Source organism: Lathamus discolor, chromosome 12 (genome assembly GCF_037157495.1).
Source record: "Lathamus discolor isolate bLatDis1 chromosome 12, bLatDis1.hap1, whole genome shotgun sequence".
Taxonomy (NCBI): domain Eukaryota; kingdom Metazoa; phylum Chordata; class Aves; order Psittaciformes; family Psittacidae; genus Lathamus; species Lathamus discolor.
The window spans coordinates 12,705,561-12,732,287 of NC_088895.1; the positions used below are offsets into that span (position 1 = coordinate 12,705,561).

The 26,727-nt window shown below is 42.9% G+C and overlaps 1 protein-coding gene across 4 annotated transcripts in view; it reads left to right on the top strand.

Annotated features, from left to right (window-relative positions):
* MLXIP (MLX interacting protein) overlaps positions 1–26,727 on the top strand; it is a 50,421-nt gene that overhangs the window by 2,541 nt on the left and 21,153 nt on the right. For all 4 annotated transcript variants that reach the window (XR_010615500.1, XR_010615499.1, XM_065692336.1 and 1 more), the window contains exons 2-6: positions 22,711–22,817; positions 23,177–23,262; positions 24,770–24,859; positions 25,141–25,182; positions 26,444–26,615. Coding sequence is in view for 2 of the 4 variants with exons in the window: in XM_065692336.1 (XP_065548408.1) it covers positions 22,711–22,817; positions 23,177–23,262; positions 24,770–24,859; positions 25,141–25,182; positions 26,444–26,615 (497 nt within the window). In the remaining 2 variants the exon portion in view is untranslated. The remainder of the gene's footprint in view (positions 1–22,710; positions 22,818–23,176; positions 23,263–24,769; positions 24,860–25,140; positions 25,183–26,443; positions 26,616–26,727) is intronic.

The window sequence follows — 26,727 nt, forward strand, 5'->3', positions numbered from 1 at the left end:
GGGGTGTGAGCAGGGGTAATGCAGTTGTGTTGAATACAAACCCAAGGAGCTGCTGTAACAGAGCTCTCTGTGTGTAATATTTATTTACACTTGACGCCTATTGCTAGTATTTCAGTGTTTAAAGTTTTAAGAGGCAGCACTGAGTTGTGTGGTCTCCATTGGTGTTACCAATGAGCTAGAAAGCAAAGTTTCTCTAGATTACCTAAGTCATTACCTGGGATGGTTTATGTGACCAGATTTATGCTGAATCACGTTCACTTTGGGATGCATGGTATAGCCTGGGCTCCTTTGATTGTGCTTTAAAATGTCTTCCTTTTAATATGGCTGTATGTTGTTAACTGTCAAATTTTTTTTATGGTAAAAAAGGTATTTCTGAGTGGAGGGGAAATGATGCCCTCTTGCCTTAGAGCAGTATAAGCTAACCTGATTCTGACTTTCATCAGAGCTGTTTCAGGCACATTCCCAGTTGCGCAGGTTCAAAATCCTCATTTCAGATGAGGTGTTTCACATATGACCATAATATACTCCCCTCTACAGTTAGGAGTTTAAACCAATCTTCTAAATCAATAAGTTACTTATAAACACCAGGGTTTACAACAGGTATCATGCAGGCTGTGCTTTATCTAAATGTCACCCATTTTTCTCATGAGGTTGATTGTAGGAGCTCTACCACACTGACAAAGGTAAAAACTCTGGTTTTCCTCTTTTAGTCCCTTCATCTCAGCCCTTTAAGACAATGTGACTTTGTAGCTCTTGATGTGTTTAGGGTGACCTATGAGGCAGAAAGAGGTGAAAAATGAACTGTGTTCTGCAGTGTTCTAACCACAGCATATCATGACTTTTTGTTTTCTGAGATTGGGACAGAGGAATTTTTTCTCTTCATTTTGGAGATCTGTTATCTTCACCAGAAGAATCATGTTTTGCTCCTTGTGGGATGCAGGCTGAAGGCTTACGTGAAGTGAAAAATTATGCTTTACCAAAGGCCACTGTAAACCATTTATTGCCCTAACAGGAGATGTTACACCTTCCCCATAGAAAGCTCTGCTTTGGGAACAGTGATGTAGAGTTTGTGTAAGGTTCAAAACCTGAAATACGTGCTTGGAAATGCAGGTCTGCGTATTCTGAACTCTGCGTGTGGAGCTCTGAAGTGTGCTGTAGGAATCAGTGGCATTGTGCTAGTTTATCTGCAGGGTTTGGATGCTGAGGTAGAAGACAGATAAACCATGCTGGAATGATTAATGTAATCAGTGCAGGGAGTAGGAGAATACAATGTGTTACTCCTGGAAAAAGTAGGTTTAAGTTGATTCTTTAGTTATTTTCTTTAGGTATAAAGTGGATAAGTGACAGGGTAGACTTCAGTTAGTGCTCAGTCAGTGTATCTTGTCCATGCCCTGAACTTCTTATGTTGAGACTCTGGGACCACGTAAGTCCATTAATTTTCTTTATGAAGTTTCCTCTCTTTGCGTTGCTGGGGGGGGGACACAATCTCTGTCCTTGAGTGAATGGGCTAGTCAGTTGTGTGTGATCATGTACCTCATGTAAACAAAGCAGAAGCTTTATATTGGGGATTATCAAAGGTACTAGTCACTGTCATTGTGGGTGTGTTCTTTTTAAACTGCTGTTATGTATTCCTAAGTCAGTTGATGTCCTTCTTAGTGGCAGAGTAGATGAAGATGACTTTGTGGATTTCTTTATTATTAAGTACCCTCAGAGTTCTTTCACCTTCTATTAAGAGCTTAAGGAACATGCCAGGTGGTGTTCTTTAGGTAAGAGTGTTAACACTGGCATGGGATACTTGTCTAAAACCTTCTCAACCCTGCTTGTGAAAGTTGCATAGAACTGGAGAGTGGGGTTTGGGAATGATGACAAAGGCTACCTTTTGAGAAGCTTGCCAGCTCATTTCTAGATCTCATCTCTCCTCATTAGCAATATGACCCCTTCACTTCATGTAAGCCAAAAATACTCCCCTTCATCAGTGGATTGACATGAGAGATCAGCTTGTTCCAGAACACCTATGCCTCATATTCTTTGTTTATGCAACATGTGTTTTGGGAAGTTCTTAGAAATGGTGACAGCAGGTTTGAGATGAAAAGCTTCCAGAATTTAGTTATATATTTCACATGCTGCTTTAAAAACTACTCTGATGAAACCACCTATGTTCATCCTATGAATTAAGCCTGACTGGAGCAGAGTTGCTGTGTCGTAAGTATTCATGGTGAAGGGTCATTTCAAAGCAAGGATGCTGCGTTCGAAGTGCAGTTTCTATCAGGACATTGTTACTGAGCCTCTTACCTTGCTTAAGTCAAATGCTTGATATAGTCACAAGCTTTTAAGCTCTGTGTAAGATGCACTTTAAATTCCACCTTGACAACCCTGAAGACGTGCAGAAAGAGTGCTGAACTGTTCTTCTTTCAAAGATGCATTTCTTTTGCCTGTAAACCTTTAGTAGTGGCAGTGTGAGAAGGCCTTGGTTGAAATTAAAGTTTTGGTGTCCTCAGGGCTACATGTGAATTACAGGAAGAAAAGGCACATTCTTATTGGACAGAGATTTAGATACAGAGATGACTTTTTTTGCTCTGCTCCTGGCTATTTTGGTGTCTCTGCAGGTCACAAGCTTTTAGTGCTCTCTGTGGCCCTGGCTGTGTAGGGTGTCACTTCAGAGGTGTGGTGACAGTGGTCACATTTTGCATTTAGAAAAAGAACACATTGTTAATATAATTTTTGTTTACCATTTAATCTATGTGTTTTGTTGTAGTTGTTTTGTGTTTTCACACAGAAAACAGATGTTACTTTCTGGTTTAAATACAACATGGATTTCATAACCACAATTTTTGATGGGTTTCTGAAGTAGGGAAGAGGGAACTTGTTTGTCCTCAGAGTGCCCTCAGAGTGCCAGTTCTCAGGAACTTGTGCATGGTCTGGAAAAAACTTCACTGAACTGTGAGGCATGGAATTACTTTTAGTGAAGATTATAATGTGCTTTGAATGGGGTAGAGTTTGATGGCAACAGAAATGAACACATTGATTTCCAGTTCTCTCCCTTTTACCTGTTAAAATTTCTTTCTGCTGAGTGGCAAGAGGAGTTAAAGCCAAGAAACCCGAAATTCAGGTCTTAGCTTTACTCATGTTTTTCCACATGCTCCTTTAGTAGGTCACTGAATCATTCTTGTTTGTTACTTTCCCATGGGGGGGGGGGAATTCCATTCTGTTGGAAGGCAGAGTTGATGTACAGTCACTTGAGCAGCTGCTTATCTGTCTGTGTGTCCTTAAGCTATGATTAGTGTTAATCAAACAGAGGGGTATCTAGTGATGCAGCAAGCTGGAAAGTGGTGGGGAGGAATAAAGGGAGCTTTGTAGCCATATCGAGCCAATGGCTGGGCATTTCTGAGGTGGCAGAGGCATATTAAATCTGCAGTTAAAATGGACAGGCTTAAAGTAGAGTGAGCTCCTCAAGTTGTTACGTGTCAGTTGAATTTTTCACTTAATACCAGTACTCAGAGTCCTGTTGCATAGAAGGCAGAATTGAGAAGGCAAGGAGCGAGGCCAGAAGTTCACTGAGATTTGGAATAAAATTAAGTGGATGTTTGAGGAATGCATTGAATAAATTAAGCCAAGATAAAGCTACCTGACAGCTGGATAGTGTCGGTAGAAGTCAGAGAGATGAAAACAGAAAGAAAGAAGATGATACTGTGAAGTTCAAGTCAAACAAATGACCTTCCAGCTGACTGGGTGGGTTTGTGCCTGAGTTAGGAACCTGCTGAACCCGTGTGAGTGAGGAAGCAGTTCGGCAGCAGCGTTGGACAGAATGGCAGCAAGGAAAGGGAAGTCTCTGGTGATGATAGAGACATTGTGGAGAAGAAGTGAGTTTAGAGTTTTATTTAGAGGAGCTATGATAAAAAGGATGAAGGTGAATGGGTAATGATGAGTTGGGGTGAAAAGAGGGTGCTATTGGCTTAATGTTCAGGGCAGGAGAAGTAGGTGTGAGAGGGAACGTGGTATGAAAAGTCACGGTAAATGACTGAAGGTGTGGCTGGTGTCAGAGAAGTCCAGCATTTTTTTCCCATCACAGATCAAAGCATGGGAGAGTTAGATAGGAAGGATTTCATGAGGGTGTGCCTGATAAGTGGAGAGAGTGAGCTAGATGGACCCAGATAGGGAAGTTATGGATGATTGTGCAGTAAAATGGGGGCAGGAGAGCTGGGGCTCCTAGTTTGGCTGTATATTGCTGCTTCGCTTTCTTTTGCTGTTGTCTTTTTAAAACAAAACAACAACAAACCTTATCAATTCAGAAACTTGGACCAGATTGGGTTTAACCTGGTATTTCATTTGTAATTACCAGACTTCAGGCTATATGCTTGCTACTTCCTTTCCTTTGTATGCAAAAAATAATTGCATTTACAGTTTTCCTCAGCTGTCCTTTGATATTTGAACGTCACTGGCACAAGCAGTTTCTTTAAAGACAAAACTTCTAAGCTACTTCTGAGGAAAAAGGTAAACTTTCTGATCTCTTTGATGGCTATAGAAATATCTTACAGCTTTCATAGAATTTTCCTTTTGCTCTGGGAAGGAAACCTTTAACATGTCTATAAAACAATTATGAAGATGATTAGGAAAAGTCCTTGTTTCAGTTGCCTCCAAAGAAAATAGAGTTGGTTCTTTGTGTTTCAGACAGTGATGGAAAAACCTGAATGTGATTGTTTTTAGTGCAAGCTAGAATTACACTATTGTCACAGTTTCTGAAGCAGGAAGACTTGGAAAATGGGGTTAGGAAAAGCTGGGGTTTTCCAGAAATTGCTTCTAATAGTTTTACTACTAGAATAGAAACTCTAAACGTGGTCTTTTCAAACTAGTCTTTTTGTTTGTTTGCTCAAATGGGTGTTGGAAGGTCGGTTTTGATTGTTTGTTTAGAACATAAAACAAGCTGACTTGTGCCATTCATGGTATAATTAATATAGACATCTCTTTGTAAGTACAGTGCTATTTGCCATCGGAAGTGTTGTAGTGTGCGTCTGCCACAGCTTATTTACTTTATGACACAAGCACAAAGCTTTTCGGTTGCCCTCAGTCTCTTGGCTTGTTGATCTTAGATAAATCAGCTAACTGCTTTTTCCTCCCTTTTTCCCTTCTAAAAATGAGGAGAACAGTCCCAGCACTTCGGAGACCCAGCTGTGTGTACTGGCCTTTTTGAAAGGGGGGAAACAAAGGCATTAAGTGTAGAAGCGAGCTAACACAGGAGTCTAAAAGGAAGCCGTATCAAAGGTGACATTTCAGCTACAAATTTAAATAATAAAGGAACGGAGACAAATGAAAGAAGGATTTAGGAGAGGAAGAGGGAGATGATGTTCAGTTTACTGACACCTCTGGTTAAAAGCAGTAGGTTTCCTAACAATGGGGAACCCTACAGATGCAAATTACAGGGTAATAAAACCAGGTATCTTAATGGTAATCGTAATGCTTCTGGAAGGCAGCATTTTGCTGACTGCCTTTGGCACTCTGAACTGCCTGTGAAAATTGCCTGCTCCCTGCCCTGACTGGTGTTTGTGGTTCTGAGAGGCATCATTGCTTTCCTCATGCGGTCACCGAGGAGGTTTGGCCTTCTGGAGAATGTAGAAAATCCCTTTGCTTTTAGAACAACGGGAGCCACATTATTCATAGAGGAATTTGGATCTTTCACCTGTGGAGAGTTGTTTGTTGGGCTTGAAAGCCTAAATGACCCTGAACTGTCAAAGGTTTAGTGGCTGCGTGAGGCATGAACATGCTGCTCTGGTTAGCTAAAGGCCCCTGCCTGTTAGGGAGCTGTCTTTACAAGCACAAATGGTGAGGGCTCCTTGTCTGTTTTCCTCCCTTGTCTGGATGTGCTGCAGTTGCTGAGCTCTCCCTCACTCTGTTCAGTGGAGAGGTGGATTGAGCCGATGTTTGTCTACTCCAGCTCCTGTGTGGACAGTGTTTACCTTGCTGTCATTCTCATACATGTGGTGATCTCTACACACCTCTTACAGGTCTTTTACACATAATACCTCTGAGGAGTGAGTGGTGAAGGGAGCCTGGATGACACCTTGGCAGTTCTGTTGCGATGTGAATGGTTTGGTTGGCTGCAGGGTTATCGCCATTCCCTTTCTGTTAAGTTTCAGTTTGTGCCTTAGGGTATTCAAACTCTGGGTGCTACTTAAGAGTAAGCTCAGCAACAGTGAATCACTAGTGGTTTTAAAGTCGGACTGTCCAGCTGTGCCATCAGATGGATAATGGAAAGTGGGTTTGGAGAGGACCAGGCACAAGGTAAGGAACACAATTCTTGGTTAGTTAGCTGTACCACGGCCACTTGGAAGGTAGTTAGGGATACAAAGCCCAGGGTGTTAGGAGTGGTTCTGGAAGCTGCTTTATCTCCTTTGAGACTAAAACAAGAGGTGACAGGCCAGATGGGGAAGGCCTGCAGGCTACTGCTTGGATTATCGTATAGCAGGGTATTAGTGAAAGAATCTGTTTCTCTTTAATTAGTGATACCCAAGTGCAGCCTAGAGATAACCCTTTTGACATGCTAAGTTTTGTGATGGACCCTATTGCAAGGAAAAGGGTTCAGATGTTTCAGAAGCTGAGCGTGCTGCTTAATGAATTGAATGCTTGTCTGAAGAGCACAAAGATTTCATTGACTTGTTAAATTTTAATGACTCGTTAGACAGCTTTTTGATCCTTGCTTTTGTGTTCAAAGCACATTATCTACACCACTGATGCACAGTTAGAGACTTTCTCATCTCTGCTTCTAGTTTACTTGATTTTTATAAGTGGGAATGTCTTGGTACAGAGACAAATGCTTTTTTTTTTTTAATACGGCAGGAGATTTGTGGATTTCCAGAAGTATCTTTATTGCTCATTTATAGCACATGAGAGCAAGCACAGGGTATCTTTATGTGTTGTTTCTGTTTCTCTTTAGTTGCAGGTAACAATATTTCCCTGTGTGTTCTCTCACTGATTTGGGAAACAAAGGATGGAATTTGGGGGGGATGGTTCAGAGCAGAAGTAGAAGAGCTGAGGCTGCTTTCAGCTGAAAGAGCAGAGGAAGAAAGCTTGAGAGATCTACCCCCTTTAGTCCATAGAGTTGTCTTTATACAAGTACAGGGGTCTGATACTTGCTACAGCTTTATTTATGCATGAGCATGAAAAGGCTTCTTCCATTTAAGCTGGGAGGTGAAAGGGTGGTCTTGCACTAGGCTTGGCTAGCACTTGAATAAGAACAAAAGTTAAGGAATTGAGCCTTAGGAGTGAGCGAGGGGGTAAGGAGAAGACCCAGATCACTTTGCTCTTGTGTAATAGGTTCCCCCTTCTTGAGAAAGGATTGCTGTTACTAGTTTGGAAAGTGACACACCAGCTGCATTGTTTCTTCTTGGGTCTTGCGAATCTGGGGGGAAGGTGACAGCTCGCAAGTCTGCCCTGGTTTGAACCCTCTGCGTGGTAGGTCTGTGTTCCTCTGCACTGCTTGCCTCCCATGCTGTATCTACCCTGCTGTTCTTCTACAGTGTCCTTATGTAGATGCTTCAGAGGTAACTGTTGAGAGCTTGTGTGAATGCCAGACCATTACTGACATTAGAGTAGCTGTGGTAAGTACAGGAATGTGGTCCTGGGGCTGCGTCCTGCCAGGCTGCGTGCAAGAGGCGTGCAGGACTCTTCTGTGCTGAAGAGTTTGTGTTGCATCTTGTTCTATTGCTCAGAACAGATCTGCAGAAACACACATAGACAGGATGAGGCCTTTCCACTGATCCTTGCAGCAGTCAAGCCTGTTTGTCCTCATGGATCAGCAGGGTGTTTTTTAAGGGATATGTCTGTGTCACAAGATCCGAGCAATCATTGCAGAGGCACGAAGGATGCTTCTGCTGCTGGCGACTGTCAAGTTCCTTGTTTTAAGAACTCTAGCATGGGTTGTTTACTCGAAATCTTGGCCTCTGCTTCCCTCTGCCACCTTGTTTACTCTCCCTTCCCACAAGGTCCCATAGTAACGCGTGCTCTGCTGCAGCAGCTCAGCAACACTCAGCTGAGGTGACCTTGGACAGTGTGACTGAGACCTCTAGCAGGCCTGCAGTGACTTCTCTGTTGACAGCCAGAGCACATCCCCACATGAGCTGGTTGTGCAGAACACTCTCCTTGTCCACATCACCCTGTCTGCCAGGGGCTTGGTCACCTTGGCAGTGAGATTCTAGTGTAGGGCATGGGTTAGGCTCAGACCATCAGAACTCAGGCCTGTGTGATGGTGGTTGTGCGTCTTCGGAGCAGCTGGAATGAACTGACATTGGGGTTTCACAACAGACCTAAAAATAACTGAGGCCCACTGTGCTTGTTTCCTATCTGACAGCTGCACATTCATGTGCATACGTGTGTGAGCCATCACAGGCTATTCTGCTAAATTCTTTCTGCTGCATCTTGCATCCAAATTTTAGGCTGCTGTTAAATCTGTTTACTGTCTTCATTATTGACACTGTTCCCAAAGGGACAGGGACCAAATGGATCATGAGTTGTGGAGGAGCTTCGTAGTTCTTTGTGATACTTTGAAATCCATGACTGCTCTTCATTGTCTTCTTACGCAGGCTTTTGGTTTTGGTGCTGTGGTACGACCCTTGATGTAGGCTGTGTTATTGGAAACCATTACTTTGCAGTGTGTCAGTAGCAGAAGTGATCGACAAGGTAAAAAAGGAAAGGCATGCATGTGAAAAGGAAAATTAAAGAAAAAGTTAAAAGGAAAATACCTGGGCTGTGGCCTGGCAGCTGTTAGAGAAGTGCCAACCAGGAAGAGGCCAGTGGAATTTCTTGGTGCATTCCTGATCTGCCAGCCAATGGATATGGATATTTTCTGCTGCCACATTTCCCAGAGCAAAGAATGAGATAATGTGCTATTTTCTCAGATGGTTGGTCTCTGCTCATCTGGTGAATTTCTGAATGTTTGTGCAGAAGCTGTTCCTTATCCGTGGCAAATCAAGCTCTGCTAGTAATACTTACAGTGACAACTGCCAGCACTGGGAGAACTTGTGGCATTTGAATGAGAGGGAACACATTCTGATTCTGCTAAGCTGTGTTGTGGATTTAGGAATGGGCTCTGAAATTTGTTCGTCAGCAGTACATACAGGTCTGGATGTTACATGTCATGCTTCTCATGTTAGCTCATTCTGTATAGTGTCCAAAGAAGGTATAAATGTTTCCCTATATACAGTCAAACGCCTGCATATTAATATCTGCACAGATACTTCAGCTTAGTCCAGCTCTCTGTTCCTGACAGGGTGGCGGCTGGGAGAACTTGAGTAGAAAATCCAGTGGTGGCATGTCAGATGTCAAAAGCATGAAGCAGTGAAAGGGAACAATCTACTTGCTTTTGGCCTTTATAACACAGCTTTTGAGAAAGGAAACTGAGAGGAAGGCTGGAAAAGGTTAGTGGCCTGGGAATGAGCACACACACAGAAATTACTTTTCTGCATTTGAGGATATGGAACTTTCAGAAAATAAGGACCAAGTTAAGGGATTTGGTTATGGTTCTGAAATAATTTGATCTGCTACAGAGCCTGAGAAGCTCTTTGCATGTTGTCAGCTTATTCCAAATGAACCTAGATTTGGGATGGGAGAACTGACTCGATCAAAGATCCAGATAACCTCAAGGAGGAAACTGCACTTAGTTCAGGTAATTAGCAGCACCTAAAACCTGTTGAAAATAGAAAGCAGAGATTGCGAAATAGCCAAGAGCCTGAAGCTCCCAAAAGCTGTGGTATCTGAGTTGCTGCAGTAGTCACCATAGTGGCTGTTCTCTATTAAAAACCTTTTCAAAGCAGAGACCTGCCGGAGCAATACACATACGCAATTCACTCAGGTAAGGGGTCTGGGGGGGAAATGTCTAAAGAAGAAACAATGTAGTTCTTCCTGTTCTCTTTCAGGCAGTGAGTGAATGTAATAGTTAATACCCTTTACAGTTGAGAGGGGCTGTTGTGGGCTGGTTGTTGGGAGCATCATACAAACATGCTTGTCCTGTTCTCCCTGTTCCCAAGCACCTGCTTGTGTCCTGTGCTGGGGGCAGAGCACTGGGCAACTTGGACCTTTGGTTCAACCTGCATGGGTGTTCTTACAGAGCAGGCAAGGTCTGATGCCAAGTACTGGAGTGAGCCAGGCAGCGTTGTAGTATCAGCTGTGGAAAAAATTCCAGGCAGCACTTGCACTGTTTGCTAACCTTTCCTCTAAATAAGAGACTTGTCTTTTGTCTCACAAAAATTACAGCTTCAGAGTGCACTCATTTTATAGATTTTGCTTGGTATAGAAACTTGTTTTCTTCAGGGCAGCACAGGACAATCTGTGTCAGTGGCATTTGGTCTCTGGAAGCTGCAGATAAGCCCAGTTTGTGTTGCTGCATGGCTGCTTTCTGTGATCAGCTTTGTTCTGTGCTGCTGCCTTCCCTCATCGGCTGCCTGAAGGTACTGGGTATTCCTCTGTGTTGTGGAAGCAGAGGTGTATGTTTGTGACTTGAGTGACACTGATCTGAGTCATTCCTCCTGTGACAAAGGGGTAATCTGTAATCAAACTGCACAGGAACAAGAGGCATTCCTGCATTCTGGTTTGTCTCTTGCTGTGTGAAATAGTTAACCCTTCATAGGAACTGTGTGATTAGATTTTGCTCATTTACTTTATCAAATCAGCAACTGCTACTGAAAAGCGCAGCTCAACTTAGAGACTCTGCAACTATAAGCACAGAAATCTGCAGTAAAAGCCAATTCATTACTGTTTCTAATAAAGTTTTGGTCTATGAAGGCTCTTGTTTAGGAGCACAGCATGGATCCCATCTGTTTTCAGTATCCACTCATACAAGGAGAACGCTAATAACCAGTAAAAATCTTTGCAGAGCTTAAGGAGCCCAACATTTTTATTAGCAGTTTTTATTAGCACATTTGTAGGTTTGGGGTCTGCCCTCTGCATGTGGTGATTAGAGGCTGTGGGGATACAGCAGGCTTCCTAAAGCTTGGAGGCAGAGCAGAGGAAGTTTAGAGGCATTGCTTCTCTGTAGCAATAAATGTGTAAGAAATGTTCTTTACTTTTGAGTGCTCTAAGGGACTCTACAAAGTGAAGGTTGAGGCTGATTTAGGGTGATCAGGCATGTGGGAAAAATGTGGTTCAGGGAAGAGACTTGTGTGAGGGTCATTCAGTGGTGGTTTGTTTTGCTTTTAGTAAGAGTCAGGAGCCCGCTGATACTCTCCTGTGTTTTACTTGGGAAGTCACCCCTTGTCTGGGACATAAACCATCGTGGTCCATTTGAAAATGTGTTCTTACTAAGGGAAGGGGGTAAGTCTGAACTGATTTCTGAACCGGTTTGCTGGTAGATGTTTAGGCATGGTAGTTACCATGACCAAAGAATGACTTTATAAATTTATATTGCAATAAACCCAAGACCTTTCTCAGAAGCTCACTGCATATAATGATGTCAAATACTGCTTTATAAAGTTAGCTGCTAGGAAACATTTATCAATGCCCTGAGCTTTGGTGAGCACAATGACCACAACCAGTGTTATAAAGTAACAAGCTCTACTCTTCAGCATGACTGGGGCTGCTTTCCTAAGGACAGGGCTGATCATCACTCTATCGGTGTGTGGAAACCGGTCATCCTTCTTGGTCTGTCCAAGCCTAAGTAGGCAACAAGAGCCATCTAGCATCAGTGTGGTAAGGATTGTGTGTCACCAGCATTAGCATACTTCCCTCTGGCCCTGTGTCCCAGTTACTTAATGAAGGGTCACTCACACAGCCTTTCCTGCAATGCTGCAGATAAGTCCTCCTTTTTGAGCTGGTGACCAGCAGTGAAGGTCTGTTTTCCACTATTCATTCTCTGAATGTTCAGCCTTTGAGGGAGGCTGTGGTCTTTGGCTGGTACATCCCAGGGAGTTTCTCTGTCATGCTTGGAGATGTGGCTACTCCTGTAGCGGGGTAGGAGGAAATGCTGCTTCACACAGGTCTGTGTGATGCTCACCTCTGACTGGGGGGCTGGTCTTGATGAAGGCATTGTCAAAGCATTTGTTTGCACTTTGATCCAACAAAGCTCTAAGTAGAGACTTTCCCTGTGGTGTGTATGTGGCCTTTTAGAAGTGCTTTTATTTATTTATTTAAACTCCTATTTTGCCCCCTTCCAACCTGGTTTATTTTAACTCTGGAAGGGGTTTTCTCCCTATATTATCTTTTGATGGGATTTTGGTTTTGATCTTTCAGTAACCTTAGTAATAACACAACAATGCCTTTAGTCTGCTTCTGCCTTTTGTTTCTGGTTCAACCTTTATGTAAACTTTCAATAAACTGTGCTGCTGTAGTCTTGAGTCTTTAGTAACTGAACTTGGTATTAGGTCTGGGGTTCTTCATGCTGCAGACAGCTGGTATGAAAGCTTTGTGTTACAAGGGGTAAGCTGGGGAGCGCCTCTTTTTAAAATACTTCAGTTGCTTTCAGAATAAGACCCCTGAAGTCTTGCAGTGTATTTATAGGATTGTAATGCTGTACAGAGAGTGTTACACTATCCTCTGTGGCAGAGGTGCCGTTTTGGGTTTCTCTGCCTGTTGAGCATGGTAAACAGCTCTGGGTTCCTGTTGGTATGTGTGCTGCTCGGAGAGCTGTGCTGATCTGCAACACTGATAGGGTTTGTTTGGGTTTTTCAGAAGCTCTGTGTGTGAAAAGTCTTTGAACCATAATTTAAGTGCTTAAAACAAGGTCCCAGATCATCAAATCTCGATGAGTTTATTAATTCAGGCTAAGGCCTTAATATTCAAAAGGATCCTGACTTGTTCATAGCTCCCTGTACACGAGAGTCCTTGCCAACGTCCTTTAAAATGAGAAGGAAGATGCGCTGGACAACTGTATCAGTTTCTGATCATCTGCACTGGAAGACAGCTCTTTGTAATGAATATTCTTATCTGAGAAGGTTGGTGAAGAAACAGTGGCAGAAACCAAGTTTTAGGAAGAAGTGTGAAATTTCACAAGACTGTGAAATAGGCAAGTGGGATCGGCTCTCTTTATATTGCAACTGCTCTAAAAATGACACGTCTTCCTTTTCACCATGCATGAAAGAGCACAGGAAACACTTCAAAACCAAGAAAAAACAAATGTATTGATCTGATGTATTGATAAATGCATCAACAAAATAATTCACGTGTTCATCATCACAACAGTTTATAGCAGTAGGAAATTTCTTTACCTCCTAGCAGAGTTTATAGAACTGATCATCATATCCCTATTATGCCCCTAACATCGTTAGATACATGTTCTCCTTGGCTGACCAAAATCTTCTAACCTTTGTTCGAGCAGCAGGGAGGTGAGATGAAGAGAAGGACATGATGGAGAGGAGGAATGCATTGCGTGCAGTGGCTGTTTTCTAAAAGGGAAGTGTGCAGCAGGAAGGGAGCTGGAAAGAAAGTTACTGGTAAAGATGATGCAGCAAAGATCTGGTAGCTCACAGCCCTCACTGCTGCTGATCACAGGGTTAGTTACTGGTACACCATTCCATATTATAGAGTCACAAGCTGTGTTAAAGCTGATACGTGTCTTGTGCTGCTTTCGGGCAGAGACTGGAGCAAGTGTTCCTTAAATGAAAGTTCTTAAGCTGGTTGTGTTAAAAACAGTTTTGACAACTTTGTGAATGATGCGGGATTCTCATCATCTGGTCATTCTGGCCCAGGGCACAACTTTGCAAGGTTCAAGGAGGAGTGGAACAGGAGAGGGGTTTGGTTTCGAAGGTTTGCATCTCTAGTAGCATGACTTCAATACTTGGCTTGCAGCTTGCAGGCAGAGAACAGCTGCCTGGCATTTAGTAAGCGGGTTTCATGCTTACTGCTTTAAATGCAGAGATAATGTGACTGTTTTGTTACAAGGGCGAGTCCTTTAAAACATGAGCATTAAGCTACACTGCAGAGAACACGAAAAAGAATTGTCTTCTCACCCTGTTACCAAAGCAATTACTGTAGGCAAGGCTGGTAGCACTGGCTGTTCTTAAAGCCACCCACTAATCCCTACTGTGTAACTACTTTTGGTTGTTTTAACTGTTTGACCTGAACTTTCCCATGTCTGAGCCTATGTGTTTTGAATGAGTTGTTCAAAGTGGTTTAGTCTGTTCCACTAGTAAAGCTGAAGAAGAATGTAATGTAGAGGTGGTTGGAGCATAGATGGAGATGTGTCTGGCATTGGGGAGACATCAGGAGGGGGAGCTGGAGGCAGTTTTGCAAGTGAAGGCAGCATTGTCATCTCTCATTGCCAGATCAGAGAAGTGGACAATGAAATGTTACAGGTCTGTGCCTCAGTTTCCCCCTGCATAATGAAGGTGAAAACACTGTAGAAAAGCTTGAGAGGAATTTGTTAAGTAATAATGTACAAATGGAGGTATGAGCACTGAAAAGTGAAGAGCACGAGAGGCCACCAGTGAATATGCTGAATATTCAGGGTGTGCTGCATACTGTTTATTCTGTAGAGGATGGCTTAGAATATGGACAGAGTGCTTGTGAGCCTACATTAAAGGCTTTTTATAATAAGAAAAGTGCAAAGATACCTATATAGAAATTCTTCCTGCCGTTTGTAGTGATTGTAGTCTACCATGACTTTCCTTTTATGTAGGATTTAATTCAATATTACACATGCGTTGGCGTTCACCTCCAATGAGATTTGAACTCCCTTTTACAGAGTATGTGCTAAACTTACACAGCGTAGGTTCAAACCTGTGCTTAAACCACTAGTTCTTACCTCAAAGGAACTTACTTTTTTTAACTGAATACTTACACAGTGAGGATTATCACAGTTTCTATGCTTTGCATGTCTCCCATCTGATCTGCCAGGAAAATAACTGACAGATTGTGTCTCTTAGCATTTTGTACCAGAATAGAAACTTTGTGTTGCAGTGTTTATTTAAACAAAAATCAGAACAATTTCCTGTGCAGTTTATTTTTTAAATAACAAGCCTGGATTGCTGCAAAAGTTTTGTAACTCTGGATTGCAAGATTTTAACTACTGACGATGTTCACAATGATGCTTTCTTCTAAAGAAAGCTTTGAGGAGACCTGATGTTTTTACCTATGCTGGTATCTGACCAACAGATGGGTTCTTAGCAGAAACAGTGTAGGAAATACAAATATTTTAATGTTTATTTGTAAATGGAATTACTCTATTGTGCTGGGAAATCTAGCAAGATTTGGGGAATGTGTAAACTGAAATACGCAAATCTGATCCTTGCTAAAACTTACTCCTAGTAGAAGCATTTCTATTTCCAGTATCTGAAGGGGGCCTATAGGGGTGCTAGGGAGGGACTCTTCGTCAGGGACTGTAGTGACAGGACAAGGGCTAACGGGTTAAAACTGAAACAGGGGAAGTTTAGATTGGATCTAAGGAGGAAATTCTTTCCTGTTAGGGTGGTGAGGCACTGGAATGGGTTGCCCAGGGAGGTTGTGAGTGCTCCATCCCTGGCAGTGCTCAAGGCCAGGTTGGATGAAGCCTTGTGTGGGATGGTTTAGTGTGAGGTGTCCCTGCCCATGGCAGGGGGGTTGGAACTGGATGATCTTGAGGTCCTTTCCAATCCTAACTATTCTATGATTCTATTATGGGGCATGTGGCTGGGATGTGATGGCTGGTCTGCCCTTACTTTGTCATTGACGTACTTTGTGGCCACAGGCAGCTGCTCTCCATCTTGGTGTTTGAGATTTGAGCAATGAAAGCAGTGGTACTTACCTCTGACCCTGGAGCTCAAAGTATTGTAAGTTCTCTATGTCAGTGTCTTTTCTTATGATGGTTTCTCTGGTATTTCTTTGAAGAAGGTCCTGATATTGGACAGTTGAAGGATCTGTCATTTTACAAAGTGTCCATATTTATAGAGTTACAAAGTACGTGACTTCTGTTGATGGGTAAAGTGAAGCACAGCAGGGATCAAGGAGAGGCTTTGCTCGAGAGTTGGTGAGGCCCATTTCTCAGCCTTTTGTCTGAAATGTTAGTGTCACAACTTATGAAGCCTCTTCAGTTTCCTTGCTGGTTCAGCTCTTGTAGTAAAGTGAGTCAGTGTTAGACAACTGTCTGAAAAGCAGGAACATTTCTAGAAATAGCCTTTGATTTCTGACTGGAAATGAGAAACTGTCTAAATATTCCAAGTCTCTAAATAGACACTGGAGGATGGGCACTATAGCCTCCAAGTCTCCTTGATATTTGTACTGTTCTTTGTGTTCCCCTTCACCCTGTGCTGTTCCAGTGCTCTTTTCACACTTTCAGGACTTGCATGAAACCTGCTTCTCTTGGAGGCATTTCTCCAGTGGTTCTTCCCAGCTGCCTGCCAGGTTCCTCTTCATAGAGCAGATCTTGGTCACATTATGTTTGGCTAAAACTATAGCCCTAAAGTCCTTTCCTTGATTGATGTAATGGTGATGTGAAAAGCTGTCAGTGATGTGATCATAATCTCAAAACATGAGTGTTTCAACTCTTGCTGCTCTCTGAGGTGGCTGCAGTACTTGTGCTTGGCAAAGCACAGGGCTGCTGGTGCAAGCCACAGCAGTGCTCAGCGTGCCACAATGCTTACTGGATCCATTTGTGAGTCATCAGCCATGATCTTTATCAGCCACTGTGAACCTTCATTTATGTAGATGAAGTTCAGCTTCCAGCCTGTGCTTAAAATAATGTTCAATTTGTCAAAGAAACAAATGAAGGTTTACAGTACATTCGTTGGGGCAGGAATGTTTGCTTCGGCTTTGTGACTGATACACTTTCCTCTTCCTTTCCAGGAGGTGCGTACATACCTCAGCCTTCCTGGCTCAAATCAGTCTAGATAACATGTTCTTTGGCAGGTGCTGCACTTCCAATATGTCTATGGATAACTTTGTGTTTTTCTAACACTCCTTAATCTATAATGCTCATGATAGAGGAAGAATGTTTGTCCTTTCTGCTGTCTCTGTCTTCAAGATTGAAGTGTTTAATTTTTAGGAGATGAAAAAACAATTGGGAGGGTTTGGTTGTTTTAATGTTTGTATAACTTCAGTACAAAGCTCCATACTGTCATTTATGGAGTGTGAGTATATAATACAACATCCTTCCACAAACCTGGAGCCTGCTGGTGCAGGAGGATTTCAGGTAAGGAGGATGAAGGAGGTAACCCAGAAAATGAGCTGTCCTAATGCTTGCTTTTAAAATGAGCTTTCTCTGGGATTGGTATCCTAGGGCTACAGCTGGGATTAACTACATAGGTATGAATAGTAAGATGCTGAAGTGTGGCCTCCTCACAAGTCCTACACACATTCACACAGTGTAGCAATGTTTTTGTTTCACTTGCTGCCTCTTCCCTGTAGCACACAATGCCTATAATCTGAATCTCTGAATGAACCTTTGTTTGGGGAAATACTGTTAGTTTTGGCTCTTGGAGAGCTGAGCTGACAGGCCCAACTCCCCAGCAAAACAGATTGGAGATGAAAAAACAAACTAAAACCACGCCTTCAAAAAAGAAATGCTGGGGAGAAGCCAAAACCTTCCTTTTCTGTGTTGCTGGAAAAGCTGATCTCTTTAGCTACTGTAATATCAAATCAGGGGGGTTTCTGTTGCTTAAATTAAGAGCCTAATACTCATCACCTGCAATGAAAAGAAGAATCTTAGCCTACCTGAAAAGGTTGCATGATCATGGACAGGAAGGAATTGGGGTGCAAGGCCACAGAGGAAGTGGATTTTTAGGCAGAACAAGGCAAAAAAGACATCTTGTACAACAAGGGCAGTGGGAATCTGTTAACAAAACAGGAAAATGCAGTGTTTCCGTAGCTCGTTCCTGTAAACTGAATTTACCAAATTCAGCTTGGAAACAAACTAATTTGCTTACGGCTATGGTCCACAAGGCCCTGTGGTCTGTGTAAGTGATTCCTGCAGCTCTGCAGTAGCTGCTTTTCAAGGTATCTTTCCTGGGAATATATATTTGGGCAGCAGGGTCAGGCCTGTGGAATCTGAGCCGCGGTGCTCAGAGGTTTGTGTTTAATTCCATGTACAACAGATCTAGGCCAGGTGCTATCTGAACACAAGAGAAAAAATAACTGCTACTGAGCTAGAGAGCCAGCTCTAGCCAGGGATTTTCCTTGTCCCTACATAGCAAAACAAGTGAAAGATGAGAGGAGGGTGGAAATGAGGAGTTCACATGCAAGAGTTATGGCAGCATGTCAAAAATATGTGTCCCACTTCTAGTGCTGTCACTCACACACTTCACAGTCATGGCCATATCATTCAGTCTCACTGTTACTTCTTTTCAAGCAAGAGATCATGAATTTCTTCTCTCAGAGATTGTTTTAAAGACCTCTTCTTTTGTGCAGCATTTAGTTCACTGCAGCTTGCTAGCTGAAATGTCTTGTTCAGCAACATTGACATGTCATGGTGTGGAGGATGAACTTTGATTTTTGGTTATGAATGGGGGAAGGGGATTTTTCAGACTCTTATTTACAGCAAAGTCTTCCCTATTGTCTCCTATTATGAAAGGATTTGAAACACAATGCTGTGGTACTGTTTGGACTGTTTCTGACATAGGTGAAAACTGGGGAACTGAAGTTGAATCAGAAACACACTTCTTTATAAAGCTCAAATGCTTTATTAAGCTAAGTACTACTGTGCTATACTCTACAGTTTCCATTCAAACCACCTATTAAATGAAGGTTATAAAGGCTACCTTCTGTGATTGTCTTGTTTTGGGTGGCATTTATCTTAATATTTGAAAGTCTTTCTCTGCTCCTTCAGCGCTCTTAGAGAGAAGAATGATTCTTACAATGCTGGTGTTCCCAAATACTAGTTAGTAATGAACAAAGAAACCAGCCAAACTTCTGGGTTTGCACACACATAAATGTCCATTTCTGTCCAAATCCGGAGGGTGGTTATGTCATCTGCTTCTATGCAGACTGAAGTCCATCTTAAAATCCTCTGATTTAAGGGAGAACAGGGCAGTCCTCTGCTGTGAGTCGTATTGGAACTTGATCATGCTGCTACTGATGTTGGAAGTGATTTTTTTCAGTGTTACAGGGAGCTATTGGTTTAAATTTGAAGTCATCCTAACAGCTGTGAATGGCATCTCATGTGCCCTCTGCCTGTTAAGGAAGGTCACCCATTTGCCATGTCCCCACTGAGTTAAAAGCATCACTAAAATGTCCACTAAGATCATTCTTTAACTGGGTATTATTGACGGAGAAGAAAACAAGGTTCTCGGGTGCAAAAAATGGACATTACCAGGGTAAAATCTGTTTTTTACCATGTCAGAATATATACTTCCACCCTAATAACCTTTCAGTTGATTGAAAATCACTTGTGTTGGAAAGAATCTGCTTTTAAACCACAACTGCTTTCAGTGGAATTTGAACAGCAGAGAGAGTTGTTACTTTGACAGATCAGTGCTGTGTTGTCTGTCTGCCTGCTGGGATATCCATTGCCTGAGGTAGTTCCTGAACTGGGAAAAAGTATATAAAAGGCTTGGGAATGGAATCCAGCCTCTCTTGGCATATTCAGGACTCTTAAGGTGAAAGCTGGAGCATATAGAATTGGCAGCCTGGATTGTCTGCAGCTTCTGTTCTAAAAACACTGTGACTCCTCCAAAGCACGTCAGGGCCTCTGTGTCCAAGGGGAATTCCAGCTCTGTTGGCTCTTCAGCTGCAGCTTTTTTAGTTTGCTTGCTGTGTTCAAATCACTTGAGGACATTTGGTTTCAGAAGGTGGAGATTCCTACACAGGAGACTGAGCTGAGCTGCTGGAATGTGCTGCACATTACCACCAGATAGTTTTGAGCCACTTTGATTTGATCTGTGTTTGATAGTGATGAAGATAAAAAAGTCACATATTCCTTCAGCATTGAGCCAGCACATCCTGGGTAGCAACAACCCTGCAGAATGCAGCTGAGAGCCTAATTCCTTTCCTTGGGCACAGTATGTGAAGCACCAGTATCCTCTAGGACATGTTGCTAGCTGGTGTGCATGCAGCTGTACCAGCCTGTACCATGCAGTATTTGGTCCAAGCCTCCTTTGGGATGCTCCCTTCCTGCCTTCTTTGAAAGCAGCCCTCCTGCAGAGGAGTAGCAGCAGCTGTTGTGGACAGAGTCAGGACTGTGTGTGCACTGACATGCTCACAGGTACATTGTGACCAGCTCAAAGTGTGCTCATGGAGTTGCTCTGCATTTCTGGTAGGAGCCAGCATGGTCTTAGGAGACGCGGAGCTGGCGGGAGCAGCAGCCAGTGGGTCTCTCCATGTGGGTTTTTTCCTGTTGTTTTGCTGCTTTAAAGCCTGAAGCTGGCTTTCAGTTTGCAGCTGCTCTCGGGCACAGTTGTGCAAAGTAACTGACTTCGGAATTTGGAATAGTGTCTAAACATTGTTGTCAGCTTCATGCTGATTCCTCTCCACTGAGGCTAAAGTCATTTCACTTCTGACCTCGAGCTGGACTTGTGCTTTGCTCCCATGGGAACTAGAAATAATAATTATTTTAAGAATAGGTTCTTAATCACTTCCTTCTTTTGATGGGCTACTTTTGTTTAGCTTTTCATAAGAATGCAACAGAAAATGTTTTAAACTGTGTGTGTTTTAATGCCACTTTTAATTGGCTGCTTGAAGGATTTTAGAAGAATTCATTACAATTCCTTTTAGGTTTGTTCTTTTTATTCTGAGCGGAGACTGTTTGAGTTTTGTTGCTTTGCAAACTGGGCAGCAACACAGCTACGAAGAGATGAACATAAAGTTGAACTTCTTACTCAAAGGCATGTGGCTGTTTTGTCAGTGTTGGTGGTGTATCAGCATGTTAATCTGTCTCTGAGTTGTTAATGTACGTATGAGAAACAGGAAAACATGTGCTTTAATCTGTGTTTAGAAGGAATGATAAGACAAGGTATGTGATGGTTTGGAGGCAGAGCAGGGCGGGTGATGAGATGGTTTGCAGGTGGAGATCTGTCTGCCCTGACCCCAGCAGCTGGGGAACAGTGAGATAAAATACTTTATTTGGGGATCTTCCCATAAACTGAAAGAGCTTTGAAACATGCAGGTGGGATTTTGGGAATCTTTCTGCCATCAGGCAACAGCTCACCTGATGGTGGTTTAATCTATTGCTACAACTGGTATTATACACAGCAGTAAAAGTGAAAGAGCAGAACTGGCTTTTCTTTACCTGCCACTTGGCTAAGGTCTGGCATTTGCCCATCTGTTACTGTCACAGTTCCGGGAATACCTAAGTAGTAACAGCAGCAGTGATGCTAGCAAGGGAGAAAGGAATGATGAGCCAAGTACTTGAAGAAAGTGATAGTTTAGTATCCTACTTTTGGCAGCTCTGGCATTCTGGCATGCTTTGTGTAGGCTGTGAGGACTTGTTTATAGTATTACAAGGTTTATTACAAGTTTTCTTTAAAAAGAGCTGCTATCAGGTTTCCCAGAGCAAGCAGAGGAAACGGGGGATCAGCAGTTCTTCAGCTTCAGGCCTCTGCGTGGCCTTGGGCAAGCCAAGGGAAATGCCTGGCACTTCTGCAGGATGTGCTTCCTATTCTCGCTGTGGTTTTAGAGCTAAGTGTAAAGCAAGGACTATAAAGGAAGAATAATTCAGCTCTTTGGGTACATTTGTACTGAATGTGTGATAGCAAATACACAGTGCTCTGGCACAGGCCAGTTCTAGTGCATGTCTCTCTTGTACCACTGCAATTCATGGTGCAAGTCACTCCCAATCGACCGGGTGCTTGATGATGTTTTCCAGGAGGGCAGAGTGTTTGAAAGTGACATTGCTTCTGTCACTCATTTGTGTGCTCTCGAGTACAGGAGACCTTAACCTCGACCTGATGCTCGTGTTGCTTTTGCCTGTTGTGTTGATTGTGCTTTGTATTGCTGGTATTTGAATTGCTTCCATTGTAGCAAGGATGCACAAGCAGCATGAGGAGATGAGAACTAGGAAGATGTATGGCTAAACCCATAAAAACCAAGAGGGAACCTGGGCTAGGCACTTATAGGTATACTTTAATGTGTGGCTTGAAATTTACAATGTTATGAATATTTCCTACTTCCTCTGCTCTGCCAGTAATATGGATTAATGATTCATAAAGGTGTGTTTTAAGGGCTGGGTAGTTTATATTTAAACTGTCCTTACTGGAGTCCCTGTTGTTCTTTCATTTTGTGTCCATCTCCCACCTCCCAACACTGTTCATACTTAAGCCATTTTTCTTTCCAGCCTTCCTCTTCTTTGGAGAGACGTTACTATTTCCAGCCTGCTGGTGAGCCTTTGTGCCCAGCTCTGTTTATGAGCATTGTAAAATTGGTGGGTGACAGCTTTTGTTGGGCCGGAACTGTCATTTCATTTTTCTTTTCCATTGTTACCAGCCTGGAAAATCAAATGGAACTGAAGAAATCAACTTCTGTTGACTTCATCCCAGCCCCCTGCAAAATTCAAGCCAAAACTATATGCAGCCAAGTGTGCAAAAACCTAGGCCTGGGTTTGGGCTTACTTTTGAGCAGTGGTGTTCTCAGTTGATGGAAGCTATAAGGTGGCATTGAGAAGGTGGGGTACTGGCCAGGAGAAGAGTGTGGGTGAAATGAGTTTCAGTCCTGCTGAAGTTACTTGTGACACCATTTGTGACAGCCATGGATGGTGCATGGCAAAGCTGTCACTGGCCAAGCATGGTTCGGTGTAGTTTTTAGTGTTGACACTTCGGGAGTTTTGATGGGATGCTTCGGCTTGAAGAGCAGACCCGAAAGCAGGATGATGTGTTGTCTGTTTTGTTTCAGTGGAAAGCTGGTTTCACCAAAATGGAAAAACTTTAAAGGCTTAAAACTTCAGTGGAGAGATAAAATCCGTCTCAATAACGCCATCTGGAGGGCATGGTACATGCAGTGTAAGTGTCGTGCTCCCTTGGGTCGCTTGCTATGAAACACTTTGAGAGTGTTACATTTAAGTAAGTACCACGAGATTTGAAATTCCTGCCTGATGAAAAGCTAAAGAATGTGCTGAAGTCAGATTCGGTGCCTCAGAGGCTGTTGTGGCAGTGTCATTGGATCAGTGCTTTCCACATGCCCACACGGAGGCTGCACTGAGCAGTCCAAACACAGCGTGAGATCTCCCTGTTTCCTGTGGGTTAGCTGGAAGAAACACTGGCACGGTGATGGGGGATTTTCCCACCTCTTGCTGTTGAAGTGACAAAGCTCTCTGCCCAGCTGCACGTGCTGAGCACTTGCGTTTCCATTCTTGTTTCAGACCTGGAGAAGCGCAAGAATCCTGTGTGCCACTTTGTGACTCCGCTGGATGGCTCTGTGGATGTGGATGAACATCGACGGCCAGAGGTGTGTAAAACCTGAGGAACATCCTAATGAGCTCTGGGCTTTACAACAAGATCTTCTGGTCTGCTAGGCATGAGAGCAGCATAGCAGTTCTTTGCTCTGCTGTCTTTATTTAGAAGGAATCATTAATATAAAGCAGACTGAAGCCATTGTTTTATCATGTTGAGGTGATCCGGGTGCAAGTGGAAGGATGTTTATTATCTATATAACTTATGTTTATGTCCCAGTTTAGTGAAACGTAGGTCATAAAATCAACCAGGTTGGAAAAGACCTTTAAGATCATCAAATCCAACCATTTCCCAGCACTAACCCATGGCACTAAGGGCCTTGTCTACACAGTTTGTGAGCACTTCCAGGGATGGTGACTCCCCCGCTGCCCTGGGCAGCCTGTTCCAATGCAAACCCTCTCAGTGAAGAGCTGTTTCCTAATACCCAGTCTAAACCTCCCCATGGCAGGTATAGGAGTGCAATTTGAATAGTTAAGATTTTGACAGCCTCTGCTCTTTTCTGGCTGGAGATTGCTGGAGTCAGTGGGAAATCAGTGATGAATATTACATCTGGAGGATTGAATCTTAAGTGACCCTGTGAGAGTTTTCTGTACTTTATTCAATTGTTAGGGTGTGCTTTCAGGACAATGAGCAATAGTTTGTTTTTTTTCTCTGTCAAGGTAACTTGACAAAAAGAGCAAATACAAGTCTGGGCACTCTCATTTTTGTGGTCTTTAAACATAAGAGAAAACTAATGTCTGCCCTCTGGCTCTGAGGCCCCTGTGCGGGCAGTATGTGGCTCTATACTCATAACTAGAATAATTTATATCTCAGAGGAGTTCCAGATGAGTCTGTAGAACTGTCTCAGCCTTTTGAAAGAGCAGTGTTGATGTTTGTATTGGCAGGTGACCCCGAAGACAAGAAGGTTGTGTTAAGGCTCTCATTAGTCTGCTGTCCCCAACTTACACACTGCTCTCTGCGATACATTAAACCCACACACTGTTCTGATCCTTTTGTTGCTATTAACACATGACCCACAGGGTCACTCCTGAGCTGGACATCAGATTTCTATTGCTTTGTGTCATTCCGAAGAGCTTTTGTGTACGTGTGTGCATGTTCATGTGGCCTTGAGGAATTCTCGTTGCCTGTTTTCTGCAGAACAGGGAATTGTATTTTGCTTTATACATTACACTTCACTAAATTAATTTTTGAGTTAATTTGCTTTGTTTTGGTTTTTTGCAATGTCTTAGCTATTGGTTGTGGTTGAGCTGATGTGGGAGATGCTGACAGTGCAATCAGACATCATCTCTTGTTATTTGATTGTGGGAAAGATAAAGTTATCACAGGCACATCTGACAGTACTAACAACTCTGGGACAGTGTGGGCTGCTGATACATGAGCTCATACAGAATTAGCATGTTTCTTTTGCATCTTTTTATGCCTGAATATTTGCTTGGAAATGTACTGACCGTTCAGCCAGTCTGTGAGTCTGTGTAATTCCTGGTATGTGTTTGTGTTCTCAGGCCATTGCAACAGAAGGGAAGTACTGGAAGCGAAGAATTGAAATAGTTATCAGGGAATACCACAAGTGGAGAACCTACTTCAAGAAAAGGGTCTGTTGTTTTACACAGTGGAAATACCTTATTTGAACTTGATCAATATGTGGTTGCTTTTTGAGTTTTGATCTCACTTTTGCCAGCATGCAAGAATACTTAAACCAGCTGAGAAGCTACTACAGGCATACTCGCTGATTAGCCCCACTTAACTAAACATTACTGTGCAGGGACCCACTGTGCATGATTGGGACTTAAAAGTTTTGCAAGGAAAGGTCTTCTATTAACATATACAAGGACCTGTTCTGACTTTTAACACCTGCTTTGTTCTTCTTTTGCAGTTACAGAAACATAAAGATGAAGATCTTTCAAGTTTGGTCAGGGTAGGTAATACCTCTGATAAGTGGCAGCATTTGTGCTGGTAGAAGCTGCAGTAGGTAACAGAGCTGTAACATGCAGTAGCTTGCATTGATTAAAATCTGAAGACAAGCATTTTGCTTTAGCCGTAATTAAGGTTGGAAGCCTTGGTGTTTCTGTGCTGTAGAGAGCTGTAAAGTTTGTAACTTCAATTGAATGGAGGAGGGGTTGAACGTAAAGTGCTCTGACAGAAGAGATAGCGATCAGTATTGGGTGTCCAGAAAGATCAGTCTCCTTGAGGGCTGGCACATTATTTCATCTCATTACTGAATTGTAACTGGCATTACTGCCTAGTTTGTGTAACTGAAGCTGTGAAGATGTCTGTGCTACATATCGCAGCTCTTCCCACTGCCCACAACATGGGCAGATAATGTGCCAGGATCCTAAAAAAGGCAAAGTGCTTAAAGGAACATTGATACCATCATTTAGTATGCCCCCTAAAGTCATCAAACCTACTTGGGGTGTATAAACTGATGGTCAGAAGCACTGTTCTGGTGTTGGGGGTGTTTTTTGGAGCTAAGCATAAGTCTGGATCCGCTCCAGTTAACAAAACTCTCAGCTCCTTTGACTGTGAGCTACAGTGCACCATCATGGTCTGTTGGTGTAGTTACTGCATGTTTGCTCAGCCACAAGAGCCTGACTGTGCTTTTAGTTTGCAGCAAATGGAAGGCAATGCAGTTTGGTTTAGCCTGTAGTGAAGGACAGGTAAACCAGTGTATTTTGTGTGGGCTGAAAGTGCCCTCAAGAGTCTCAGCATACCTTGTGCAAAGTCAGATTGCAGTTACACTTACCTACATTTCAGAGATTCAGATACACTTCAAGGTAGGAGTTGTTTGCTTTGAGTTTTTGCTGTGCGTGTTACTCTAAAATCTTTATTCAATCCAAGAGATTGTTAAACTTAAGGTGCAAAAACACGTGTATATGCAATGAAATTACGAAGTGTTGATGAGACTGTTTTTGTCTTGCGTCCTTCTATTCAACATCTGGTTTGGGGGCAAAAACCTTGCCTAGAGTGTTGTGGTACTCTACTGAAGCTTTCTGTTTAGGCCCAAACCAGGGAGCTGAAGTTGTTGGTGTATTAGAAGTACCACTGGTGTCTTCTAATCCCTTTGCATGGCTCCTAAAGGAGAGTTTCTTTCTCTAAAGATGTGAAGAATTAAGGCTATTTTTATATAGCAGACCAGACAGCTTTAGCATTGTATGATTTTCCTTCCCTTCCTTTGGCAGGATGATGATGTGGTTCTCTGGCAAAAAAGAAGGTATGGCAGAGAAACCCCTGTCCCTATGGAGGAAGGCAGTCTCTTGGATGCAGATATGCTCATGTCCGAGTTCACCGACACACTGTTCTCCACACTGTCCTCACATCAGCTGGTTTCCTGGCCCAATTCCAGGGACATAGGTATGTGTTGGCTGTTAGCTGCGTTGCAGTGGGAACACTAGAAGTCTGGTTTGTTGCTTTGCTGCTCTTCTAGTCTTGCCTAGGAAATTTATCTGTCTTTGCTGATACAGAC